At 51.1% G+C, this 25933-nt stretch overlaps 1 protein-coding gene across 1 annotated transcript in view; it reads right to left on the bottom strand.

The window, feature by feature from the left end:
• BCL7A (BAF chromatin remodeling complex subunit BCL7A) overlaps positions 1 to 25933 on the bottom strand; it is a 43818-nt gene that overhangs the window by 8135 nt on the left and 9750 nt on the right. The window contains 3 exon segments of the mRNA XM_017864000.1: positions 2706 to 2890; positions 13205 to 13372; positions 21214 to 21310. Coding sequence (XP_017719489.1) covers positions 2706 to 2890; positions 13205 to 13372; positions 21214 to 21310 — 450 coding nt within the window.

The following is a 25933-nucleotide window of genomic DNA, read 5'->3' as shown; positions in this document are numbered from 1 at the left end:
TTTTTTTTTTTTTTTGACATGGAGTCTCGCTTTGTCGCCCAGGCTGGAGTGCAGTGGCACAATCTCGGCTCACTGCAAGCTCCACCTCCCAGGTTCACACCATTCTCCTGCCTCAGCCTCGTGAGTAGCTGGGACTACAGGCGCCCGCCACCACGCTGGGCTGATTTTTTGTACTTTTAGTAGAGACGAGGTTTCACCGTGTTAGCCAGGATGGTCTCTATCTCCTGACCTCGCAATCCACCCGCCTCAGCCTCCCAAAGTGCTGGGATTACAGGCACGAGCCACCATGCCCAGTCTTTGTTTTTGTTTAGGATCTCACTCTATTGCCCAGGCCGGAGTGCAGTGGCTCAATCACGGTTTACTACAGCCTCAACTTCCTGGGCTCGTGATCCTCCCACCTCAGCCTCCTGAGTAGCTGGGACTACAGGCGCCTACCACCACGCCGGGCTGATTTTTTGTATTTTTAGTAGAGACAGGGTTTCACCATGTTAGCCAGGATGGTCTCGCTCTCCTGACCTCGCAATCCACCCGCCTCGGCCTCCCAAAGTGCTGGGGTTACCGGTGTGAGCCGCCGCACCTGGCCAGCCTGTTCTGCTTCTTCACATCACCCTGTTTCTCTCTCACGGCACTTAGTGGGACTCCGTGACCTGCTTGTATCTGCTTATCCTGGGCCTGCTGTCAGCCCCAGCGTGGCAGGGAGGGACTAGGTATAGCCCCTGGTCCATGGTGGGTTCTCAGAGATCAATGTTGCAGAGGCCTCAAGTAGGACATGTGATGGACTTGCAGAGATGGTGATATGAGCTCCTTCTGGGGAACCCTGGGAGCAGGGATCGCAGGGAGTCAGGAAGGCTGCCTTTCTGTCCTCTTTTCTGTTTTTTTTTTTTTTTTTTTTTGAGACAGGGTCTTGCTGTCACCCAGGCTAGAGGGCAGTTGTATGATCAGAGCTCACTGCAGCCTTGAACTCTCAGGCTCAAGTGATCCTCCCGCCTCAGCCTCCAGAGTAGCTAGGACTATAGGTGCGCACCACCCATGCCTGGTTAATTTTCTTTTTCTTTTTTTGGAGAGACGGGGGTCTTGCTATGTTGTGCAGGCTGGTCTTGAACTCCTGGCCTCAAGTGATCCACCTGCCTCAGCCTCCCAAAGTGCTGGGCTTACAAATGTGAGCCACTGCACCAGGCCAAAAATGTGTCGCTTGAAATGTCAGGCTGTCTGCTTTACTGGAGTACATCCCCATGTCACTCACACCTAGCTCCATGGACAGTATGTGTGTCAGTGTGCCTGTGACAATGGTGGAAGAGGCCCAATTTTAGGTCTGGGTCTCCTGGAAGCAAGAGTGGGGGTAGTGGGGGCGATGCGAGAATGGGGGACTCCTGGTATTTCCAGGTACTGACGGGGGAGCACTGCATACTCTCAGGGTATGGATCAAAGTTTCAAGCTGAGCTTTTCTTCTCTGAGCTCAAGAGACCCGGAGATCCCAGCCAACAACCTTGGTCTTAATATAAATCACCAGGCTTTGGTTTCTACTGTTTTTAACCAGATGGGCTCATGCTATGCCTGCTGGATCTGCAGCTTGCTTTTCTCACTGCACACTGCAGGAATGTTTATCAGAACCTGGAAGGCCCAACCATGCTCTTCAAAACGGCTGAACCCTAGTCTGTCTCAGACAAGACCTGATTTCCCTAAGCAGCCCCTTTGTGCTAGGGCATGTGGAGGTGGTTCCACAGGGTGAGTTACTGGAACAGGAACTGCTGATCAAAGGGTTTAAAGATTTTGAAGTTGCTGGGTGTGGTGGCTGACGCCTGTAATCCCAGCACTTTGGGAGGCTGAGGGGGTGGATCATTTGAGGTCAGGAATTTGAGACCAGCCTGGCCAACATGGTGAGACCCATCTCTACTAAAAATACAAAATCAGCTGGGCATAGTGGTAGGCACCTGTAATCCCAACTACTTGGGAGGCTGAGGCAGGAGAATTGCTTGAACCCAGGAGGTGGAGGTTGGAGTGAGCCAAGATCATGCCACTGCATTCCAACCTGGGTGACAGAGGGAGACTCTGTCTCGAAGGGAAAAAAAAAAAAGAGTCTAGATTTACAGTGAAAAATCCTAATAGTGGTCATGGCCAATAACAATTCTGCATCTTGTGTCTACTCCATGCTAAGTTTTACCCACGTTCTCCCATCGAATCCTCACGGTGGCCCTAAGACAGTTCTGTGATCCCATTTTGGGAGCTGGGATTAAAACTTGGGCCCGACTCTGGGAGGTTTGCTCCTAACCACCAAGCCCCACTGCACCTGTGCTGAGTCACTCAGACCAGATTCCAACACAGAGTGATGCCCTGGAGAGGGGCCCACGCAGTGCAAGCGGGGTCAGCGGCACCATTTCATAGGAGGCCCCACCACTTAGGTTTCTGAAGTCTTGTCTTCCCAGCTGTAAAGCTCACCTATCTGCAGATCACTGAGATGAGGCAATGCTTTTGTGAACCCGAACAGACAAAACGCGGCAGCTGAGGCTGGGTTCAAGTCCCTTCATCCTCCTCCGACCCAGAGGCTCCTTGAGGGCAGAGGCCACAAGTCTCATTATCCCTTGGCCCCAGAGCCCAAGGCAGAGCCCAGGACTGTGTTCATGGACATCGCCTGATGGACAAATGACAGTTCCAACGGTCCAATGACAACACAACAAAACACAATGACGAAACACCTTTCAACGTACCCCCAACAACCCAATGGGCTCCCGGCCGATGTGGCTGCCCCTCTGAGACCTCGAGCGAGGTACCTGAGAGATTGCAGACGACTCTGCGGCCAGACCCGAGTCTCCAGACGGCTGCCGATCTACTTTCTCTGAGCTGTTCATCGAATGTTCCATCGAGGACTGTGAGTTCTGCTCATCAGAAGTGTCTGAGGGAAGAGCAAGACAACAGGAGCTATTTTCAGACACGTGAGAGGCCGGGCCGGATGGGCCAAATACTAAAAATACCTTGAATCGGGTAGTTTTGGGGCCAGGGGTCTTTGAAGGCTACAATGAGCTGGAGGGCTGGGGAATCTCCTGTCGATTTTTCAGTGGCGCTGTTTCCAGCAGCCAGTCCACACATGGACCCTGGTGTCTGCAACCCTCTCCTGCACACTTAGCTGCTGAGGGCCCTGGGAGGCGACGGGAGGAGGCTGCAGTCTCCGTGCTGCGTGCACCCAGCACCCCCTGGTGGCCGCAGTGCGCACCAACAATCATGGCTGTCAATTCCTCTCTCCCGCAGCCTGGGGAACATCAGAGGTAACTAACCTTTTGTAAACATTTCTCTTAATAATATGGGTATTTGACCAGGTACGGTGGCTCATGCCTGTAATCCCACATTTTGGGAGGCTGAGGCGGGCGGATCAGGAGGTCAGGCGATCGAGACCATCCTGGCTAACACGGTGAAACTCCATCTCTACTAAAGATACAAAAAATTAGCCTGGCGAGGTGGCGGGCGCCTGTAGTCCCAGCTACTCGGGAGGCTGAAGCAGGAGAATGGCGAGGACCCGGGAGGCGGAGATTGCAGTGAGCTGAGATCGCGCCACTGCACTCCAGCCTGGGGAGCCGAGCGAGACTCCGTCTCAATAATAATAATAATAAAATAATATATAATATAAAAATAATGTATGGGTGGTATTTTTCCGATTGCCAGAGCAATGACTGATCATTGCAGGAAACAGAAAAGTACAGAAAAAAAATAATAAAGTTAAAAATCACCTGTCACCACCCAGGGACCACCCCACTAATGCTTTAGAGGATTAATGCCCATCTTTAGTTTTCCCTCCCTCCATTGCATACAAATTTTCTCCTCTTCCCAAATGGGGGTCACATGGTATTTCAGAGGAGTTCTTCACGTCTTTAAAGATTCTTTAAATATCAGAGCTTACAAGATGGCTGCACACCATTCCATCAAGCAATCACCCGTAGAATGAACCCAGTTATTTGGGTGATTTCTCATGCCTCAGTCTTCCTGCTGCTCCACCCTAAGTTTCTTTAGCAGAAGGAAGGTGCAGGCTGGATGGGGCGGGAGGTGGGTGCAGTTTGGGAGGAGGCAGTGGCGGCAGTGGTTTTTCCTAAAGCTTACTGGACACAGAGCCTGACACTCGTGAAGGGGCAGCAAAAATCCTACCCAAGGCCTGACACCATGGTACCCTGATGTTGAAAAGCATGCTAAACTAATCCTAGAGAATGCCTGTGCAACCAAGACTTCTTTACTGGGGTTTCTGAGGCAGAGGAATAACAAAGGGGAAAATAACCCACACTTAAGTTTAAAAGCAAGCAGGCAAGATGGGAAGAAAAAGATAGTACAGGACCCGGGGCACGGAGGATGAGGGAACGGAACAGCAAGACCCTCCTTCCCAGGGAGACTGAGCAGGGTTGACACTGTTACTCCCCAGACTAGGAGCCCTGGCCAGGCGCGGTGGATCATGCGTGTAATTCCACCATTTTGGGAGGCCAAGGCAGGCAGATCACTGGAGGTCAGAAGTTCAAGATCAGCCTGGCCAACATGTTGAAACCCCGTCTCTACTAAAAATACAAAAATTAGCCAGGCGTAGTGGTGCATGCCTGTAATCCCAGTTACTCGGAGGCTGAGGCAAGAGAATCACTTGAACCTGGGAGGTGGAGGTTGCAGTGAACCGAGATTGCGCCACTGCACTCCAGCCTGGGCGACAGAGTAAGACTGTCTCAAAAAACGACAACAACAACAACAATAACAAAAACAGGCTGGGTGTGGTGGCTCACACCTGTAATCCCAGCACTTTGGGAGGCTGAGGTGGGTGGATCACCTGAGGTCAGGAGTTTGAGACCAGCCCGGCCAACATGGCAAAACCCCCTCTCTACTAAAAAAAATACAAAAATTAGCCAGATGTGGTGGCACGCACCTGTAGTCCCAGCTACTTGGGAGGCTGAGGCAGGAGAATCCCATAAACCCAGGAGGCAGAGGTTGCAGTGAGATAAGATCGTGCCACTGCATTCCAGCCTGGGTGACAGAGTGAGACTCTGTCTCCAAAACAAAACAAAACACAAACCACAAAAAACAAAACAACAACAACAAAAAAAGAAAGAAAACATCATGCTGAGTGAGAAGTCAGACACAAAAGGCCATAGAGTATATGATTCCATTTATATGAAAAGTCCAGAATAGACGAACCCATGGAGACAGAAAGTTTCGTGGTTGCCTGGGGTGGGGACCCACTGTCGCGGGGGAAGGGAGAAGTGGGGAATGATTGCTGCTGGGTGCAAGATTTCTTTTTGGGGTGATTAAAATATTTTGGAACCAGAGAGAAGTGGTGGTTGCACAACCTTGTGAGTGTACTGTCAGTGAATTATTCACTTAACATGGTTAATTTTATGTGAATTTCATCTCAATAAAAAGAAAAATCAGCCAGGTGTAGTGGCTCACACCTGTAATCCCAACACTTTGGAAAACCAAGGTGGGAAGATCGCTTGAGCTCAGGAGTTTGTGACTAGCCTGGGAAATATAGTGAAATCTCATCTCTAGTTTATTTATTTATTTTTTAAAAGAGAGGGGCCAGGCCAGGCATGGTGGCTCACACCTGTAATCCCAGTACTTTGGGAGACCAAGGCAGGCAGATCACTTGAGGTCAGGAGTTCGAGACCAGCCTGGCCAACATGGTGAAACCCTGCCTCTACTAAAAATACAAAAAGTAGCTGGGTGTGGTGGCGGGTGCCTGTAATCTCAACTACTCGGGTGGCTGAGGCAGGAGACTCACTTGAACCCAGGAGGCAGAGGTTGCAGTGAGCCAAAAATCGCACCACTGCACTCCAGCCTAGGTGACAGAGTGAGACTTTGTCTCAAAAAAAAAAAAAAAAAAAGAGAGAAATCATGTTAATGTTACACTCCATTTCATAATACATGTTTGCTTTAACATAAACATTAAGTTTTTACCGACCTAGAAAAGTTGCCCATCTGTGGCTTTGCATCTCTGACCATAGCTCCTTTTCTGCCCGGCACAGCAGGCTGTGCAGAGTGGTGGGGGAGGTGGGTGCCCCAGATGTAGGCTTAGAAATCATGAAGGTGGTCAGTTGCCGAGAGACTCATGCTGACCCATGCTGGGCACAGAGGTGCCCAGCAGAGGCCTCCCCTGATAGCCAGACCCCAGAGCTTGGTGAGAACTGGCCTTGGAACCCACAGAGCATTCAGGAGCTCAGGGCAGCAGCCGATTCTCTGGGAGCTGCGGTGCTGGAGCTCACCCAGGGAAAATTATTTTCCTGGGGTCTAAATTTAGTCCAGGGAGCTTGGACAGGAATTATGTCATTCCCTGAACTCACATAGCAGTAAACAAGTTCAAAGCAAGGTCAACAGCTGGTGGCCAACCTGCCCCGTCCTGGCAGAGAGCACGCACCCACCTGGGAAGGCCACACGGGGCTGTTCTTGTGCCCTTCCCACAGGCAGCTCGGGCAGTGGGCAGGTGGATCCTGGCTGAGCAGCGCAGGGCAGCCGTGCAGCCCCGGGGGGCCTAGGGTGGCCAGAGAGGACCCTGGTGTGGCTCCCACCTGGGTCCTACCAATTTAGCATCTGGTGGTGGTAGCGAGAAAGTAGCAACTAACTGGACACACTAACTCAAAACATAATTCCTGCTGCGGAGCTCGAATCTGGCTTCTAGAGCAAACGAGACGCACCTCCAACATGGCCATGCCCAGAACAAAACAGGATGGGAAAGGAGGAGGAACGCAGCTGCAGATGAAGCCCACGTCTGTCCTTGAGACCCCCGCAATCGCTCCCCCAACAGAAGGGCGGACAAGGCAACCCCGCAGCTACCAGACCCTCCTCCTAAGCCCCAGCTCCGGGCTGAGCACTGTGCTGGCGTTCTCGCCCTCTTCACTCCTGGCGAGAGAGGCAGCTCCTGCTCATCCCATTTTATTTTATTTTGAGACAGGGTCTCGCTCTGTCACCCATGCTGGAATGAGCACCATCATGGCTCACTGCAGCCTCCACCTCCCAGGCTCAAGTGATACTCCCATCTCAGCCTCCCGAGCAGCTGGTTGTCCCATTTTGCAAACAAGGAAGTAGGAGGGTGTGTGGAGGTGATGTTGCCTGCCCAAGGCCATACAGCTGGTGAGTGTCCACCTGGATGTGACCACAGCCCCCATCTCTCCCAGCGCCATGGCAAAGCCTCTAGGGCACTGGCTCTCAGCAGGGGGGGACTCCCCCCGCCCCCGGGGACATTGGTTAACAACTGGAAACATTTTGGCGGAGGCCAGGGAGGCTGCTCAATGTCCCACAATGCACAGGATGGCCCCCCACAGTAAAGACGGATACAAGACTGGACGCGGTGGCTCACACCTGTAATTCCAACACTTTGGGAGGCTGAGGTGGGCGGATCACCTGGGGTCAGGAGTTTGAGACCAGCCTGGGCAACATGGTAAAACCCTGTCTCCGCTAAAAATACAAAAATTAGCCAGGTGTGATGGCAAACACACGCCTGTAGTCCCAGCTACTCAGAAGGCTGAGACAGGAGAATCACTTGAACCTGGGAGGCAGAGGTTGCAGCGAGCCCAGACTGCGTCACTGCCCTCCAGCCTGGGTGACAGAGCAAGACTCCGTCTCAAAAAAAAAAAAAAAAAAAAAAAAAAACAAGAATGATTTGGCCCCAAATGCCAGGGCTGCTGAGCCTGAGAGCCCCTGCGCTGGTGGTGTCATTCTACCCACGACTTCTCGGGAGGAAAGCCAGGCAGAACCTGTGACATTCCGAGTGCATGCAGCCTCTGCCTAAACGGTTCCACTTCCAGGGATGCAGCCTGCAGAGCCACCTGCACCTGGGCAAATATGCAGAGAGATGAGGGTACCAGACTCCCCACAGGACTGCATGTGCAAAACAAAAGATGGGAACACCTAAGTGACCATCACTAAGGGACTATTCAAATAAATTATGGCACAGTCACAGACTTGACGGGAAGCATTATAGCTGATACGGAGAATGGCGTGAACCTGCAATCTCTGCCTCCTGGGTTCAAGCTATTCTCCTGTCTCAGCCTCCCAAGAAACTGGGATTACAAGTGAGCACCACCACGCCGGGCTATGTTTTGTATTTTTAGTAGAGATGGGGTTTCACCACGTTGGCCAGGCTGGTCTCAAACTCCCGACCCCAGGTGATCCACCTGCCTCAGCCTCCCAAAGCGCTGGGAACATAAGCGTGAGCCACCGTGCCCGGCCACCAGTGTATTTGAAGAGCCAGTTACTCACCCCATTGAGTGAGGGAGGCTTCCAAATTCCTGTTATTTCCAGCTTTCCTTCCCAACACTCCCTATTTTGAGCTCTGTGGTCTTGCCACACCACACTTTCTTACTTTCTTCTTCTTTTTTTTTTTTTTAAGACCGGGTCGTGCTCTGTCATCCAGGCTGGAGTGCAGCGGGACAATCATGCTCACTGCAACCTCCGCCTCCTGGGCTCAAGCAATCCTCCCACCTCAGCATTCTGAGCAGCTGGGACTATAGGCGCATGCCCCCACGCCCCACTAATTTTTGTGTATATATATGTGTGTGTGTGTGTATGTGTGTGTATATATATATTAGACATTTCACTCTTGTTGCCCAGGCTGGAGTGCAGTGGCATGATCTTGGCTCACTGCAACCTCCGCCTCCTGGGTTCAAGTGATTCTCCTGCCTCAGCCTCCCGAGTAGCTGGGATTATAGGCACGCGCCACTACGCCCAGCTAATTTTTTATATTTTCAGTAGAGACGGGGTTTCGCCATGTTGGCAGGCTGGTCTCGAACTCCTGACCTCAGGTGATCCACCCACCTCAGCCTCCCAAAGTGCTGGGATTACAGGTGTGAGCCACTGCACCCGGCCTAATTTTTGTATTTTTTTGTTGAGATGGGATTTCACCATGTTGCCCAGGCTGGTCTCAAACTCCTGGGCTCAAGTGATCCTTGCCTCAGCCTCCCAAGTAGCTGGGACCACAGGCATGTACCACCACGTCCAGCTAATTGTTTAATTTTTTGTAGAGACAGGGTTTCACCATGTTGCTCAGGCTGGGCTCGAACTCCTGAGCTCAAGCGATTCACCACCTCGACCTCCCAAAGTGCTGGGATTACAGGTATGAGCCATGTGCCCAGCCAGCCTGCCTCCTTTCTAATACCAGGTCAAGACAGCAATTCAATTCCTCCAGGAAGCCTTTCTGGTGGCCCCCCAAATCCCTTTTTTACTGTGTCCATCACAGCAGGGACTATGAACTCAAAAGCCCCATCAGGGGCCAGGCAATAGCACGAATGAGTCAAGTGGGCTGTTTGATTCAGACATAGATAAGCTTCACAAATAAAATGTTAAGAAATACTCTCTTCAAATATGCACTTTCCCAGTTTTCCTAAAAAGAAAAAATAGCCTTCTTAGGCTAGGCGTGGTGGCTCACACCTATAATCCCAGCACTTTGGGAGGCCGAGGCAGGTGGATCACCTGAGGTCGGGAGTTCGAGACCAGCCTGACCAACATGGAGAAACCCCGTCTCTACTAAAAATACAAAATTAGTTGGACATGGTGGCGCATGCCTGTAATCCCAGCTACTCAAGAGGCTGAGGCAGAAGAATCGCTTGAACATAGGAGGTGGAGGTTGTGGTGAGCCGAGATTGCACCACTGCGCTCCAGCCTGGGCAGCAAGAACAAAACTCCATCTAAAAAAAATTTTAAAAAATGCTCTCCAGTCTTTTTCTTTTTTCTTTTCCACTTTCTACCTCCACTTTTGATAGAGAAATAGCTTCAAGAAACATCGTGGCCGGGCGCGGCGGCTCACATCTGTAATCCCAGCACTTTGGGAGGCCAAAGTGGGAGGATCACTGGAGCCCAGAAGTTCAAGACCAGCCCGGGCAACATAGCAACACCCCATCTGTACAAAAAAACTATAAACACTACCAGGGCACGGTGGTGCACGTCTGTAGTCCCAGTTACTTGGGAGACTGAGGCAGGAGGATCACCTGAGCCCAAAAGTTCAAGGCTGCAATGAGTTGAGATTGTACCACTGCACTCCAGCCTGGGCAATAGAGTGAGACCCCATTTCAAACAAACAAAAACCAAGAAATAGCCCAGGCGTGGTGGCTCACACCTGTAATCCCAGCACTTTGGGAGGCCGAGGCAGGTGGATCACGAGGTCAGGAGATTTGAGACCAGCCTGGCCAACATGGTGAAACCCCATCTCTACTAAAAGTAGAAAAATTAGCCAGGCATGGTGGTGCACACCTGTAATCCCAGCTACTCAGGAGGCTGAGGCAGGAGAATTGCTTGAAGCTGGGAGGCGGAGGTTGCAGTGAGCCGAGATCGCACCACTGCACTCCAGCCTGGGCGACAAAGCAAGACTCCGTCTGGGGGAAAAGAAACCAAAACAAGAAATATCTTAATTTTCTTTTTAAAATCTACAATAAGAAAAACAAGAGTGGCCATGAGGTAATACAGGGCAAGCGCCCTTTGGCCTTGGTTTGGAGAGACAATAGGAAGGTCTCTTCTGCTTCAGCTGGCAACTGCCCCAGGGAAAAGCAGGCCCGATAGTGTCAAAGCTGATTTTTCAAAAGAAGCTAGAAATCAATCCTGTTTTAAGCTCAAGTTTTAAATTTTGACATCACATTCAAATTTACAAAATGATACCGCGGGGTTCTATACAGCCAGACCCTCATACCACGGGCTGGTTGGAGTCTGTCTGCAGCGTCGGTCTGCAACTCTGCCAATGAGTCCTTGGTGCCAGTGTCTGTCTTCCCTGCTGGCCTATGGCTTCTTGGGGTGCAGGAGGCGGAGTACAGTTGTGATTGGGACCCTGGCACCAGCCCAGAGCCTCCTTGCACAGGCGTGCGGATCAGCTGTGCAGCAGGGGACGGCCTTTCTCCTAGAACCGCACTGGCTGCTCCCAGGACACACGCGCCGAGTCCTGGGGTGGCCCCAGCTGCAGGCTGGTCACATCTGCCACTCCACATTCCATGCTTGCCAGCTCCTCGTGGGTGTGCAAGGTGCTCCAGACCTGGCCTGCCCTCCCTAGACCCACTCAGCCACTGCCTCTCCCTCCAGGTGCCCAAAGTCACCCTCGGGTCCACACTCCCCCTATGTACTACCCAACACAGGCTCTCCCTCACCTTCAAAATATACCTCCATGTTAGACCATCTGGAATGCTGCTCATTTTCTTAGATGCAATAACGGTATTTGCAATTCTGTAAGAGAATGTCTTTTTTTCTTTTTTTTTTTCCAGCAAGGTCTCACCCTGTTACCCAGGCTGGAGTGGTACAATCATGACTCACTGCAGCCTCAACCTCTCAGGCTCAGTCGATCCTCCTGGGACGACAGGCGCGTGCCACCATGCCGGGCTCATTTTTATATTTTTTGTGGAGATGGGGTTTTGTCTTCTTGCCTAGGGTGGTCTCGAACTCCTGGGCTCAAAAGATCCTCCGGCCTCGGCCTCCCAAAGTGCTGAGATTGTAAGTATAAGCACATACTGTGCCCAACCCAGAATGTCTTTATTTTTAAAAGACACGTGCTGACATGTTTAGGGATGAAATGTCCTGAGATCTGTGACTTACTTTCAAATGGTCCCAGAAAAAATACAGACAAAGCAAAAAAACCCCAAAAGCCAACAACTGCCAAGTGCAGCAGGTGGAGATACGGGACAGTATTATGCTGTTCTTTCATTTTTTCTGTGGAGACTCAAAATAAACACACACACACACTCTCACACAATCACCCCATCATCTGTTCTTAATCCTTCAGATTGTGTCACCCAAGACCCCAGTGGCTCCCGTCTTACCATGAAAACCCAGGCCAGGCAGTGGCCTTACGAGCCCCCCACACCTGAGGCGCCACCTCCTATCTGACCCCATCTTATTTATTTATTTATTTATTTATTTATTTTAATTTTCTGAGACACAGTCTCACTCTGTCGCCCAGGCTGGAGTGCAATGGCACAATCTCAGCTCACTGCAGCCTCCACCTCCCAGGTTCAAGTGATTCTCCTGCCTCAGCCTCCTGAGTAGCTGGGATTACAACACGCACATGCCCCCATGCTCCACTAATTTTTGTATTTTTAGTAGAGACAGGGTTTCACTACGTTGGCCAGGCTGGTCTAGAACTCCTGACCTCAAGTGATCCACCTGTCTTGGCCTCCCAAAGTGCTGGGATTACAGGTGTGAGCCACTGCACCCAGTCCCCATCTTATTTTCCAGCTCCTCACTCACTCTTCCCTCTGCCCACACTGCTCTCCTCCCAGATCCCCACACGGCTTGCTCACTCGCGCAGTCTGAGCCTCGTCTTGTTCAAAGGCTGCCCCTGACCACCCCATTTAAAATTGCAACTCCCCTGGTCATTCAGCAAGACCCCCCACCCCCATCCCTTTCCTACTTTATAATTCTCCACCACACTTATCTTCCTAATACTAGGTTGTCTGATTTTTAAATATATTTTAAAATTTTTATTAATATAATTATATTTTGAGCCAGGGTCTCCCTCTGTCACCCAGGCTGGAGTTCAGTTGTGTGATCACGGTTCACTGCAGCCTCCAACTCCTGGGCTCAAGGGATACTCCCACCTCAGCCTCCTGAGTAGCTGGGACCACAGACAGGCACATGCCACCATGCCCGGCTCATTTTAAAATATTTTTTTGTAGAGACAGGGTCTTGCTATGCTGCCCAGACTGGTCTCAAACTCTTGGCCTCAAGTGATCCTCCTGCTTCAGCCTTCCAAAGCATTAGGATTACAGGTGTGAGCCACCATGCCTGGCCAATTGTTTGATTTTTATTTATTTACTTATTTTTGAGACAGGGTCTTATTGCCACACAGGCTGGATTGCAGAGGCATGATCACGGCTCACTGTAGCCTTGACCTCCTGTGCTCAAGTGATCCTCTGACCTCAGCCTCCCGAGTAGCTGGGATCACAGCTGTGTGCCACCACACTTGGCTAATTTTTTTTTTTTTTTTTTGTAGAGATGAGGTCTTGCTATGTTGCCCAGGCTGGTCTTGAACTCCTGGGCTCAAGCAGTCCTCACACCTTGGCCTCCTAAAGTGCAGGGATTACAGGCATGAGCCACTGCACCTGGCCTGTCTGATTTTTTTAATTCTCCCACGAGACCATGTACTCCAGGTGTCACCTCTCTTTACTGTCTCCGTGCTGCGGCTGGCACATGACAGGGCCTCCTGGAACACCTAGCCACAGACCGCCTGAAGGCCACTTACAGGGAGGCCGTCAGAGCCCCACCTCCAGAGGCCACGTACCTTCAGCTCCTGGGCGCTCCTTCCCATCAGCCTGGGCCTCGTCTGCCTTGGCCTCGGTGCCGTCGCTGGGCATAGCCGAGTTGGGCTCTGGAGCGGGGCTGGAGTTGCTGCTGTTCTCCTGTTTGATGGGGGAGGCATCTGCGATGGAGCTCTGGTTGCTGTTGTCGTCTGTGGGGTGTGGGAACAGAACCACAGGATGAAATCCCACAGCTGCCAAGGACGGGCAGGTCGGAGGACTCGGCATCCCTGTACCTCAATGCCCGGAACCCCACAGCAGCTCTCCCACCGGGGAGGGGTCTGGTTATTGTTTTTTTTTTTTTTTTTTTTTTTTTTTTTTTGAGACGGATCTCGCTGTGTCAACCAGGCTGGAGAACCGTGGTGCAATCTCAGCTCACTACCTCCGCCTCCCGGGTTCAAGTGATTCTCCTGCCTCAGCCTCCCGAGTAGCTGGAATTACAGGCACCACTCCTGGCTACTTTTGTATTTTTAGTAGAGACGGGGTTTCACCACATTGGCTAGGCCCGTCTTGAACTCTAGACCTCTGGTGATCCGCCCACCTTGGCCTTCCAAAGTGGTGGGATTACAGGCATGAGCCACTGCACCCGGCCACGCGGTAGGGGTCTGGATACTGGGACCCCTGAGCTCACTCCCACCCCCACCCCCATCCACCCAAGCACCACAGCCATCCCATGTGTCCAGAGAGGCAAAGAATTCCGGCGCTGGCCTGACCTTCCCCACACTCAGCCAATTGTACCCTGTGTCTGGAGGCAGCCAGCTGGGGATGGTGGCCTAACATATTTAAAATCTTGGGGGGACATTTGAGGCCTCATTCTGGGTGTAGAAACCAGACACCTTGTGTGTCTGGCAGAGAAGCGATACGGAAGACATGGCGTGGTCCGTGAGGCGGGACTGCCAAGACGTTCTGTCTGACTGATGCAGCCTGGAGCCGAGTTCCACTTGATAGGAAGTAAAAGGGAGAGAGAGACAGCGGGAGGTGGCACATTCCACGGGACACGTGGTCCACTCCCTTAAAGTCAGTATCATATTAAAAAATTTTCAAAACAGTGGGGAGGGGAGATGATTTTAGCATAAAGAAAGCTAGGAGACTTGACTAAATATGATGTATGGAAATTATTTGGATCCTGTTTTTTTTTTTTTTTTTTTTGAGACGGAGTCTCGCTCTGTCGCTCAGGCTGGAGTGCAGTGGCCGGATCTCAGCTCACTGCAAGCTCTGCCTCCCAGGTTTACGCCATTCTCCTGCCTCAGCCTCCCGAGTAGCTGGGACTACAGGCGCCTGCCACCTCGCCCGGCTAGTTTTTTGTATTTTTTAGTAGAGACGGGGTTTCACCATGTTAGCCAGGATGGTCTCGATCTCCTGACCTCGTGATCCGCCCGTCTCGGCCTCCCAAAGTGCTGGGATTACAGGCTTGAGCCACCGCGCCCGGCCTGGATCCTGTTTTGAAGGTGCCAGCTGTAACACTTTGGAACAATTGGGGAATTTGAATATGGTCTGGGTTTTAAAAGCTATTAAGGAACTGTTGGTTAATTTAGTTAGAAATGATCATGGGACAGTGGGTATGTAGAAACGTCCTGTTTTTAGCAGTGCATGCTGTGACGTTTAGGTGCAGACTTGAATGTCATGAGGCAGGGAAATTTACCAGAAAATGCTTCAGTGCAGGCTGCAGGCCAGTGTCAGGATGCTGTGAACTTTTACACTTTTTTTTTTTTGAGACGGAGTCTCGCTCTGTTGCCCAGATTGGAGTGCAATGGCATGGTCTGGGCTCACTGCAACCTCCGCCTCCCGGGTTCAAACAATTCTCCTGCCTCAGCCTCCCAAGTAGATTACAGGCACCTGTCACCATACCTGGTTGAGTTTTGTATTTTTGTAAAGACAGGTTTCACCATGTTGGCCAGGCTGGTCTCGAACTATTGGCCTCAGGCGATCTGCCCACCTCGGCCTCCCAAAGTGCTGGGATTACAGGTGTGAGCCACGGCACCCGGCCACTAGCTGTGTATTTTTTATATGTGAATTATATTTTAATTACAAAAATTTAACACATCGAAAAAACAGATGAGACAAATATGGCATCATGTTCATGAAAATCAAGGTGGAGTGTATAGGGGGACTGTATTCCTTTCTCTACTGTTCTTGACAACAAAACCCTTTACAATACAAAGAAGAAAGAGAAGGGGTAATTGGCAATGGCATCCACAGTGGGGCTGCAGGCAGAGCTGGGGCCCGGGCTGCACCTCCCCTTGTCCTGCACCCCCTTCTCAAGCACATAGAGTCACTCTATTTAGTTTTCTGAGATGGAGTCTGTCACCCAGGCTGAAGTGCAGTGGCGCGATCTCGGCTCACTATAATCTCCACCTCCTGGTTCAAGCTATTCTCATGCCTCAGCCTCCCAGGTAGCCGGGATTACAGGCGTGCGCCACCATGCCCAGTTAATTTTTGTTATTATTATTATTTTTAGTAGAGACGGGGTTTCGCCATGTTGGCTGCTCTTGAGCTACTGACCACTCACCTCAACCTCCCAAAATGCTGGGGTTACAGGAGTGAGCCACCACGTCCAGCCATCTATGTATTTTTTATTTTTAGAGACAAGGTCTTGCTCTGTCACCCAGGCTGGAGTACAGCAGCAGAATCAGAGCTCACTGCAGCCTCGAACTCCTAGGCTCAAGCTATCCTCCTGCCTCTGCCTCCTAGGTAGCTGGGGCCACAGGCATGTGCCACTGCATCTGGCTAATTTTTTAATTTTTTTGTAGAGATGGGGCCTCACTATGTTGCCCAGGCTGTCTTGGACCCCTGGGCTCAAGTGATCCTCCTGTCTTGGCCTCCCAAAGCACTGAGATCATAGGCCTGAGCCACTATGCCCAACCTAGGAGAGTCGTTTTAAACAGCAGAGACCCAAGTGGAGGTTTCAAAACCAACACAATATGAAGCAACCTTTCTGGGGGCCATGCTGCACCCAGGGCAACGGCCACTTTTGTAAACATGAGAAGGAGACAGAGACATCCCAACAGACCTGGGCACCTGCCACTGTGGCAGGCACTAGGCAAAAGCATTTCTGGTCACCTCGTGGAATCCTCCCCACAACCCGCTGGAAAGGTGCCATTACCACCTTCACTTTCCAGAGGGGGAAACTGAGGCTGGGAGCAGCAGAGCCACTTGCTGGACCCATCTGCCCAACTTCCAGCCCCATGTCCCTCCTCTACCTCAACCTGCCAAGGAAGCACCAGGCAGTCAGGCGGCCCCACACGGGTGACCTGGATCTGATTTTAACTGTACTCTGGGGTGCTCGTTACACAAAAGCATCCTCTTGTGAATTCTGGGACTTAAACAACAACAACAAAAAAGGATGTGTGCTCCCCGATTTCTCCCTCGAGAAAATCTAAACTTTCTTCCTACGGCAAGCACGTGTGCAAGAAGCTGGCCCCATAGGTTCCTGGGTTGTGTTAATGAATGACAATGAGCACTAATGTTTAACGTCTGGTCTAGCCTGGTAGCCTGGTAACAGTGTGACACCGATACTTGGGCTAACTTCAGCTGAGTCTTGCGGACTAAAGGGCCCAGGGCACCACTCTCTCCCTTCATCTCCTGCTGTACCCATCCTCCCACTGGAAGCCTTCCAGGAAACTCGCCCAGCCCACACCTTTCCCTGACCTTCCCATTCACACGACTGCAGTCTGACTGGGTTTCAGCCGCACGTGCACGAAAATGAAAATGAGAAAGTGAACAGGGCTCCTGTGTCTGGGGACCTGGTTTGTTCAGCATTCTAGATTTTTCTGGAGGGTTCGTCCAGGTCACAAACCTGGATCTTTTTTTTTTTTTTTTTTTTTGAGACACGGCCTCACTCTCTTGCCCGGGCTGGAGTGCAGTGGCGCGATCTTGGCTCACCACAACCTTCCCTTCCCAGTTCCAGGGATTTTCCTGCCTCAGCCTCCCGAGTAGCTGGGATTACAGGTGACCACCACCATGCCCAGCTAATTTTTGTATTTTTAGTAGAGACAGGGTTTCACCATGTTTGGCCAGGCTGGTCTCCAACTCCTGACCTTAAATGATCCTCTCAACTTGGCCTCCCAAAGTGCTAGGATTACAGGTGTGAGCCACCACGCCCAGCCACAAACCTGGATTCTGTCTTCAAAGGACCTCAAATGCCAGCAATGGCACTGCAAATTATGAACTTGCTAACCATGCATGTTACTTCACCTCACTGGGCCTTAGTTTCTCCATCTGTAAAATGGGGTTGGTAATTAGACTCAAACGAGGCAATGATGCTTAGCATGATACTTGGCACGTTGTGACGGTTTCATAAATGTGAGCTGTTCACAGGCCAAGGTTTTTTCAAATTTTTATTATAGGCTGGGCACAGTGGCTCATGCCTATACTTCCAGCACTTTGGGAGGTTGAGGGAGGAGGACTGCTTGAACTCAGGAGTTTGAAACCAGCCTGGGCAACACAGCAAGACCCTGTCTCTATTTTTGAATAAAATAAAATAATTTTTTCTTTTTTGATGGAGTCTTACTCTGTCACCCATGCTGGAGTGCAGTGGCGCGATCTCAGCTCACTGCAACCTCCGCCTCCCGAGTTCAAGCAATTCTCCTGCCTTAGCCTCCCAAGTTACAGGCGTGTAGGACCACACTCAATAATTTTTGTATTTTTAGTAGAGATGGTATTTCACCATGTTGGCCAGGCTGGTCTCTAACTCCTGACTTCAAATGATCCTCCCACCTCAGCCTCCTAAAGTGCTGGGATGACAGGTATGAGCCTGGCCCAAAATAATATATTTATTATGACTCTATCTATCTATCTATCTATCTATCTATCTATATTTTTTAAAGAGATGGGGTCTTGCTCTGTTGCCCAGACTGGAATGCAACGGTACAATTACCTTTCACTGCAGCCTCCAACTCCCAGGTTCAACTGATCCTTCCACCTCAGCCTCCAGAGTAGCTGTGACTATAGGTGTGTGTCACCACACCCAGCTAAATTTATTATTAATTTTTAATCTTTTTTTTTTTTTTTTTTTAGACAGAGTCTCATTCTGTCGCCCAGGCTGGAGAGCAGTGGCACAATCTTGGCTCACTTCAAGCTCTGCCTCCCAGGTACACACCATTCTCCTGCCTCAGCCTCGTGAGCAGCTGGGACTACAGGCGCTCGCCACCATGGCCGGCTAATTCTTTTGTATTTTTAGTAGAGACAGGGTTTCACCATGTTAGCCAGGATGGTCTCAATCTCCTGACCTCGTGATCCACCCACCTCAGCCTCCCAAAGTGCTGGGATTACAGGTATGAGCCACAGCACCCGGCCTATTATTTTTTTGTAGAAATGAGGTCTCCCTATGTTGCCCAGGCTAGTCTCAAGCTCCTGGGCTCAACTGATCCTCCTAACTCGACCTCCCGAAGTGTTGGGATTACGGGTGTGAACCACTGCGCTTGGTCCCATGCCAAGGTTTTTTGTTTTTTTTTGAGACGGAGTCTCGCTCTATCGCCCAGGCTGGAGTGCAGTGGTGCGATCTCAGCTCACTGCAAGCTCCGCCTCCTGGGTTCACGCCATTCTCCTGCCTCAGCCTCCCAAGTAGCTGGGACTACAGGCGCCCACTGCCACGCCCGGCTAATTTTTTGTATTTTAGTAGAGACGGGGTTTCACCGTGTTAGCCAGGATGGTCTCGATCTCCTGACCTCGTGATCCGCCTGTCTCAGCCTCCCAAAGTGCTGGGATTACAAGTGTGAGCCACCACACCCATTTTTTGTATTTTTAGTAGAGACAGGGTTTCACCATGTTGGCCAGGCTGGTCTTGAACTCCTGACCTCGTGATTCGCCTGCCTCGGCCTCCCGACGTGCTGAGATTACAGGCGTGAGCCACCACCGCTGTGATTTTCTAAAGCCCGCTCAGAAACCTACCAGTCCCCCAGCCTTGGAACTGGTGACTGTGTTTTCCAGACAGGTCAATCTGGGCACGTGGGGAGGTCTGCTGGCCTTTCTTCCCTAGAACAAGACAGCCCTGCGTCTGGAGAGATCAGAAACTCCAGCAAACCAATATTCCCTTCCAGTTTCTTATTTAGTTGTTTATCTACTACTACCTGGCTGGACCAAAGGTTCTGGTGGTCAAAAGTACAAAGACATTGAAATTAGGGTCAAGAGACTGAAAAGGGCAAGGGTTGCAGGCTCTTGTCTTCGCAGGCCAGACAGGTGATAAAGAGGCGGTGGGTGACCCAGGTGGGCCTGGAGGTGCCACACTCTTCATAAGGGAAGGTGGCTCTGGCTTCAGGCAGTTCCAGGCAGCCCCTGCCTCAAGGGAGCACACAGCTATCGGGCTGCCAGATCTGATTTCTCAAGGGATGGCAGGATGGAGATTTACTGACTTTCAAACATGGAAAGCCAACTTAATTTTCATGAAGCTTTAGGGACGGGCACGGTGGCTCACACCTATAAATTCCAGCACTTTGGGAGGCCAAGGCGGGTGTTCGAGACCAGGAGTTCGAGACCAGCCTGGGCAACACGGTGAAACCTACTATCTACTAAAATAAAAAGAAAATTAGCCAGGCTTGGTAGCACAAGCCTGTAATCCAGCTACTCAGGAGGCTGAGGCATAAGAATTGCTTGAACCCAGGAGGTGGAGGTTGCAGTGAGTTGAGATCGCACCACTGCACTCCAGCTTGGGTGACAGGAGCGAGACTCTGCCTAAAAAAAAAACAAAAACAAAAACAAAACAAAAAAAAACCCAAAAAACGAAAAGGAACTGTAGGTTTGAATTTCTGAGGGCGTTTTCCTTGGGTGGATGGAGACAACCGTGAGGACCTGTGGGGGACACTGGGGACCGGCTCGGAACGTTGTGTGTGCAGTTTGGGAACATTTCACGGAGGCGTACACATATCATCTGCACGTTTCCTCTCAAATAAAAAGGTCAAAACAGAAACAGACACCAGCAACAGGAAACGATGGCACACAGCACCATCTGGATTTGGTTGGTGGACCTAGGTTACAACTTTTTTGGTTTTTTTGCCTTTTGAAGAGATGGGGTCTCACTGTATTGCCCAGGCTGGAGTGCAGCAGCTACTCTCAGGTGTGATCATAGCACACTGCAGCCTTGAACTCCTGGGCTCAAGCAATCCTCCCACCTCAGCCTCCTGAGGAGCTAGGACTACAGGTGTATATCCCCCGTACCTGGCTAAGTTACAACATTTGAAATGAAACAGCAAAGGGAGTTAGGCTGTAGACATGGAAGGGCAGTTCCCAAGGTCCTGGTGGGATTAACATGAAGTCAGAAATCCAGTTTGGAGGCCGGGCGTGGTGGTTCATGTCTGTAATCCCAGCACTTTTGGAGGCTGTGGCGGGCAGGCCACTTGAGGCCAGGAGTTCGAGACCAGCCTTATCAACATGGTGAAACCTCGTCTCTACTAAAAAATATAAAAATTGGTCAGGGATGGTGGCGCACGTCTGTAGTCCCAGCTACTTGGGAGGCTGAGGCAGGAAAATTGCTTGAACCCAGGAGGCATAGATTGTAGTGAGCCAAGATCACGCCACTGCACTCCAGCCTAGGCAACAGAGCGAGACTCCATCAGACTCCATCTCAAAAAAAACCAAACCAAACCAAACCAAACCAACAAAATCCAGTTTGGAGATTTCCAGCAGCCAAAACAAAATGGGAAACACAGCCACTTATATAATGTATATGGGGGGGGGAAGAAACATACATCCAAACAATCTTCCTGGGCACACGAGGCTGACAGAAACCTCTCCTGTGTGGTTCTTGTCCCTGGGTGAGGAGAGGGTCTAATTTCTATGTCTCTGGCTTAGTGTATGTCTCTTGGCTTGGTACGCTGGGAAAAGAAACTTCCTCTCCTATGCTGTCTTCTCCTTGGCACAGAGGCCTCCGGGCCCTGCCCAGCCCTCCTACCCCTTGCCTGGAATGTGAACAAACCTGCTGGAGAAAGAAAAACATGACCGAGTGCTTGGCCAAGGCCCCAGGTTGGGCAGGAGAGGCTGGCAGGCCACGGGCACTCACCATGCATGTCCATCATCCCTGGGGAGGAACTGTTCTCCGGAGTGGTCACCTCTGAGCCACACTTCTCGTCCTTGCCTTTTTTCTTATTCTTGTTTTTCTGCAGGGGAGAATGGAGCAGAAACCGAGTCACCAGATCGCATGTGTGTGCACACGTGCTCCGAGGCCCTGGGGAGGGGTGTGAGTATTTTCTTCCGTGGAAGCCTTCTGGAGCCCCCAGGCCTCCGGAGGGTTTTCCTGGGCCTGCATTTGAACGCGTCCTATTAGGGACTGGTCTCTGGATCTCGCCCACTGTGGTATCAGAGCCCCACGGAGGGGAGGGTTCTGAGGCTGGCCCCACTCCAGCACCCTGGGAAATAAGCCTGCCTGTTTCTGGGACTGTCAGCAGCAGTGTGGAAACACCCTGGCTGGCAGGACCTGCCTCCTCTTTTAGGGAGAGTATCTGGGGAAGAGGCCACCATCAGCCCAGAGCAGGTACAAAGTAATGCCAGGTGACCCAGAGGTCACTCATTTGCGCCAGCTGCAGGCCCCCTGGGGCAGCCTTTCTCAAAGTGTACTCCGCCGACCTCCAGCACAAACGTGCAAGAGGAGTTAGGAGGGAAGACCCGGTAGAAAGGAGGGAGGATGGAGGGTGGGGATGCTTTTTGTGCCATTCCTTTTTTTTTTTTTTTTTTTTTTTGAGACAGAATCTCGCTCTGTCAGTGCAGTGGTGCGACCATGGCTCATTGCAACCTTCAACTCCCGGATTCAAGCGATTATTTTGCCTCAGCCTCCCACATAGCTGGAGCTAGAGGCGCACGCCACCACACCAGGCTAATTTTTGTATTTTTAGTGGAGACGGGTTTCACCAATATTTTGGCCAGGCTGGTCTCGAACTCCTGACCTCATGATCTGCTGCCTCAGCCTCCCAACATCCTGGGATTATAGGCATGAGCCACCATGCCCGGTCATTCCATTTTTTTTTTCTTTTTTTGAGACACAGTCTCGCTCTATCACCCAGGCTGGAGTGCAGTGGCCGGATCTCAGCTCACTGCAAGCTCCGCCTCCCGGGTTCACGCCATTCTCCTGCCTCAGCCTCCCGAGTAGCCGGGACTACAGGCGCCCGCCACCTCGCCCGGCTAGTTTTTTGCATTTTTAGTAGAGACGGGGTTTCACCGTGTTAGCCAGGATGGTCTCGATCTCCTGACCTTGTGATCCGCCTGCCTCGGCCTCCCAAAGTGCTGGGATTACAGGCGTGAGCCACCGCGCCCGGACCTTTTTTTTTTTTTTTTTAACAAAAGGCTGTAGACATGGAAGGGCAGTTCCCAAGGTCCTGGTGGGATTCACATGAAGTCAGAAATCATGTTAGAAACAACCTGGGCTCAATGGTAGGAGACTCGTTAAATCAATCGTGGTATATTCACTCAGTGAAATCCGATGCAACAGTTACAGAGAGTAAGGTGGCTCTTCACAGACTAACATGGGGTGATCTGCAAAATACTAACACATTAAAATATGTCAATATTGCCTATACACATATAAGAAAGATGCAGGATATGTGAGCCCCACCAAGCAAAGGATGTGTGTGTGTATGCACATGTGTGCGCGCCTGTGTGTGTGTGCATGCGTGTATTTACATGTATGTTTGCGAGCGAAGGCTCCCTTTAGAAAAATAAACAAAACCTGGCAATACTGGGCGCCTCCAGGGGTGAGAACTGGGGTGGGGATGGGGGGTGCAGGCAGGGATGAGAGGCAGATTTTAAAAAGATATGCAGTAAAAGAGTAACATCTGAAGATACACAAATCCAAACAGACAAAAGGTGGATTGGTGGTTGCCAGGGGCAGGCGAGGGGAATGGGGAGTGATTGCTAACGGGTGTGAGTTCCTTTTTGGGGGTGATGAAAATGTTCTGGAATTACAGTGGTGACAGTTGCACAACTCTGTGAATATATTAACTGAACTGAATACTTTAAAAGAGTGACTGGTGGCCGGGCATGGTGGCTCACGCCTGTAATCCCAGCACTTTGGGAGGCTCAGGCAGGAAGATGGCTTGAGGCCAGGAGTTTGAGACCAGCCTGAGCAACACAGCCAGACCCTGTCTCTATTAAATAAATAAATAAATAAGCCAGGTGTGCGGCTGGGTGTGGTGGCCCACGCCTGTAATTCCGGCACTTTGGGAGGTGGGCAGATCATGATGTTAAGAGCTCGAGACCAGCCTGGCCAACATGGTGAAACCCCGTCTCTACTGAAAATACAAAAATGAGCTGGGCGTGGAGGCGTGCACCTGTAGTCCTAGCTACTTGGGAGGCTGAAGTAGGAGAATTGCTTGAACTCAAGAGGGGGAGGTTGCAGTGAGCCAAAATTGTGCCACTGCACTCCAGCCTGGCAACAGAGTGAGACTGCATCTCAAAAAATAAATGACTAAATAAATAAAAATAATAAATAAATTAGCCAGGTGTGCATGCCTGCAGTCCCAGCTACTCAGGAGGCAGAGATAGAAGGATTGCTTGAGCCCAGTGGGTCGAGGCTGCAGTGAGTTATGATCCTGCCATTGCACTCCAGACTGGGCACAGAGACCCTGTCTCTTTAAAAAAAAAAAAAAAAAAAAAAAAAAAAAAAAAAAAAAAAAGTGACTTCTATATGTAAATTGTCTTAATTAAAAAACTGTTTTGAATTTGAATTTTGTAACATGCTTTACCTATTTAAAAGGACAGAATTTTCAAAAGTTCTAAAGTAACAGATGGATATAACCAGATACTGAGTGTTTAAAACAATAAAAAGCTCTCCCTCCACACGGCAGATTCCCAGCCCCAACCTGCAGAGACTTAGCGACCTGGTGTGGGGCCCAGGAATCTGCATCTTCTCAAGGTGCTCAGCCAGGCTGAGAACCATCGCCCTGGAGGGAAAGGGGTGGGGGAGTGGCACATGGCACATCCTGGTTCATAGATGAAAAGGGAATTTGCATTTCTCGGCACCGTCTGCACAGCCGGCACAGTGCTCAGTATTCTCCGTGGTGATATATTGCTTTTGCTCTGTTGCAGAAACCGCGAGTTGGATGTTACTGCTCCATTACACAAAAGAGGGGACTAAGGCCCAGCAAGGTGGGGTCACCTGCCCAACATCACAGGTTAATTGGGGCTGGTCTGTCTGCCTCCAAATCCAACGGTCCCTTGAAGCCTAGAGCTGCCAGGTCCTTCCTGATGGCCCAGAGCTTACATTTTCCCCTTGATCATATTCCATTTGGCACTTCCCTGATATCTGTTTCATGCTATTCTATAATTATCTTCCCCCAACGAGATTAGAAATTCCTTGAGAGCAGGGACCACATCTTCTCAAATGCAACCGGGGTTTCTACACCTAATGGCGGGCAAGGCACAGACATGGGCTGGAGCCAGGAGCTGCCTTCAAGGGGCCTGCCCTGCTCTTCCCTGGGAGATGCGGAGAGAGACTAAGGCTCAGTCCCTTTGGGGAAAGCAGCTCTGGTGGTTCCGGGAGCCCAGGCTAGAACCAGGAGGGACAACAAAGGCCCAAGTTCAGGGATGAGCATGTGATCACGGGGTGAAGAATGGAGCCACAACCCTGCTCAGAGACCCAAGACTTGCAGGGCAGGTAACTGAAGATGGGGGGAGAAACTTAGCCCCTGTCTTTTTGGAGGAAGCTGGAACCCCACACACTTCCCCCACCCCAAATCTACCAATCATGACCTCATGTCACTCCCAGGAGTAGCTACAGCCATGTGGGTTAGTCTGTGCCATCTTCCCGGGTAGAAGGACTGAGTTTGAGTAAACAGGGAAGGCAGTCCAGGCAGTGGGGAACAGCCCAGACAAAGACCTATGGGGGAGACTGTTTTGATTTGGGATGGAAATGAGAGGGATCTCTGGAGTTAACTGGCCTGGGAGCCACTAAGTTGGAGAGCCCTGTCTGCTCGGGGCAGTTGCCAGCCATCACAGGACAGCGCCTCGCGCTCCCTCTAGTGGTGGAAGTCGGGATGGCGCCACCCCTCCTGGAGCCCTCTTGGAGACCCCGCATCCCTGCACCAGGCTTTCCTAACCCCAGGAAGGGGGGCCCTGTCACCACCAGCTCCACTCACCAGAAGCTTCTCCAAGCGCAGAGAGAACATACGCTTTGGAGTCAGACAGACCTGGGCTCCATTCACAGCTCTGAGGTGAGCTGTGTGACTCTAGGCAAGTGGCTTCACCTCTCTGAGCCTGTGTCCTCCCTTGTACAGAGGAGAGTTAAAAACATCAACTCCACAGGCTGAGTAGGAAAAATAACAGAGATGCCGCATGTGAGGCATCAGCCCAGGGCCTGGCAGATGGTCAGAGGCTCAGGAACAGAACCACAAAGGTGGGGAGAACGTGCCTATCTGTGGGTGCCACCACACCTGCCCCAAAACACAGTGCCAAGCCCTGGGGAGGGCGCTCAGCCCAGAAGACACAACTTGCAGGTCAGGCGCAGTGGTTCACACTTTAACTCCAGCATTTTGGGAGGCCCAGGCAGGTGGATCACCTGCGGTCAGGAGTTCGAGACCAGCCTGGCCAACACGGTAAAACTCCATTCTACTAAAAATACAAAAAATTGGCCCATGTGGTGGTGCGCACCTGTAATCACAGCTACTTGGGAGGCTAAGGCTGAAGAATCTCCTGAACCCATGAGGCAGAGGATGCAGTGAGTTAAGATCACACCACTGCACTCCAGCCTGGGCAACAGAGTGAGACTCTGTATCAAAAAAAAAAAAAAAAAA

The sequence above is a fragment of the Rhinopithecus bieti genome, unplaced genomic scaffold, assembly GCF_001698545.2.
Source record: "Rhinopithecus bieti isolate Rb0 unplaced genomic scaffold, ASM169854v2 scaffold_74595, whole genome shotgun sequence".
Lineage (NCBI taxonomy): Eukaryota > Metazoa > Chordata > Mammalia > Primates > Cercopithecidae > Rhinopithecus > Rhinopithecus bieti.
This window is presented reverse-complemented; position numbering and strand designations above follow the sequence as displayed.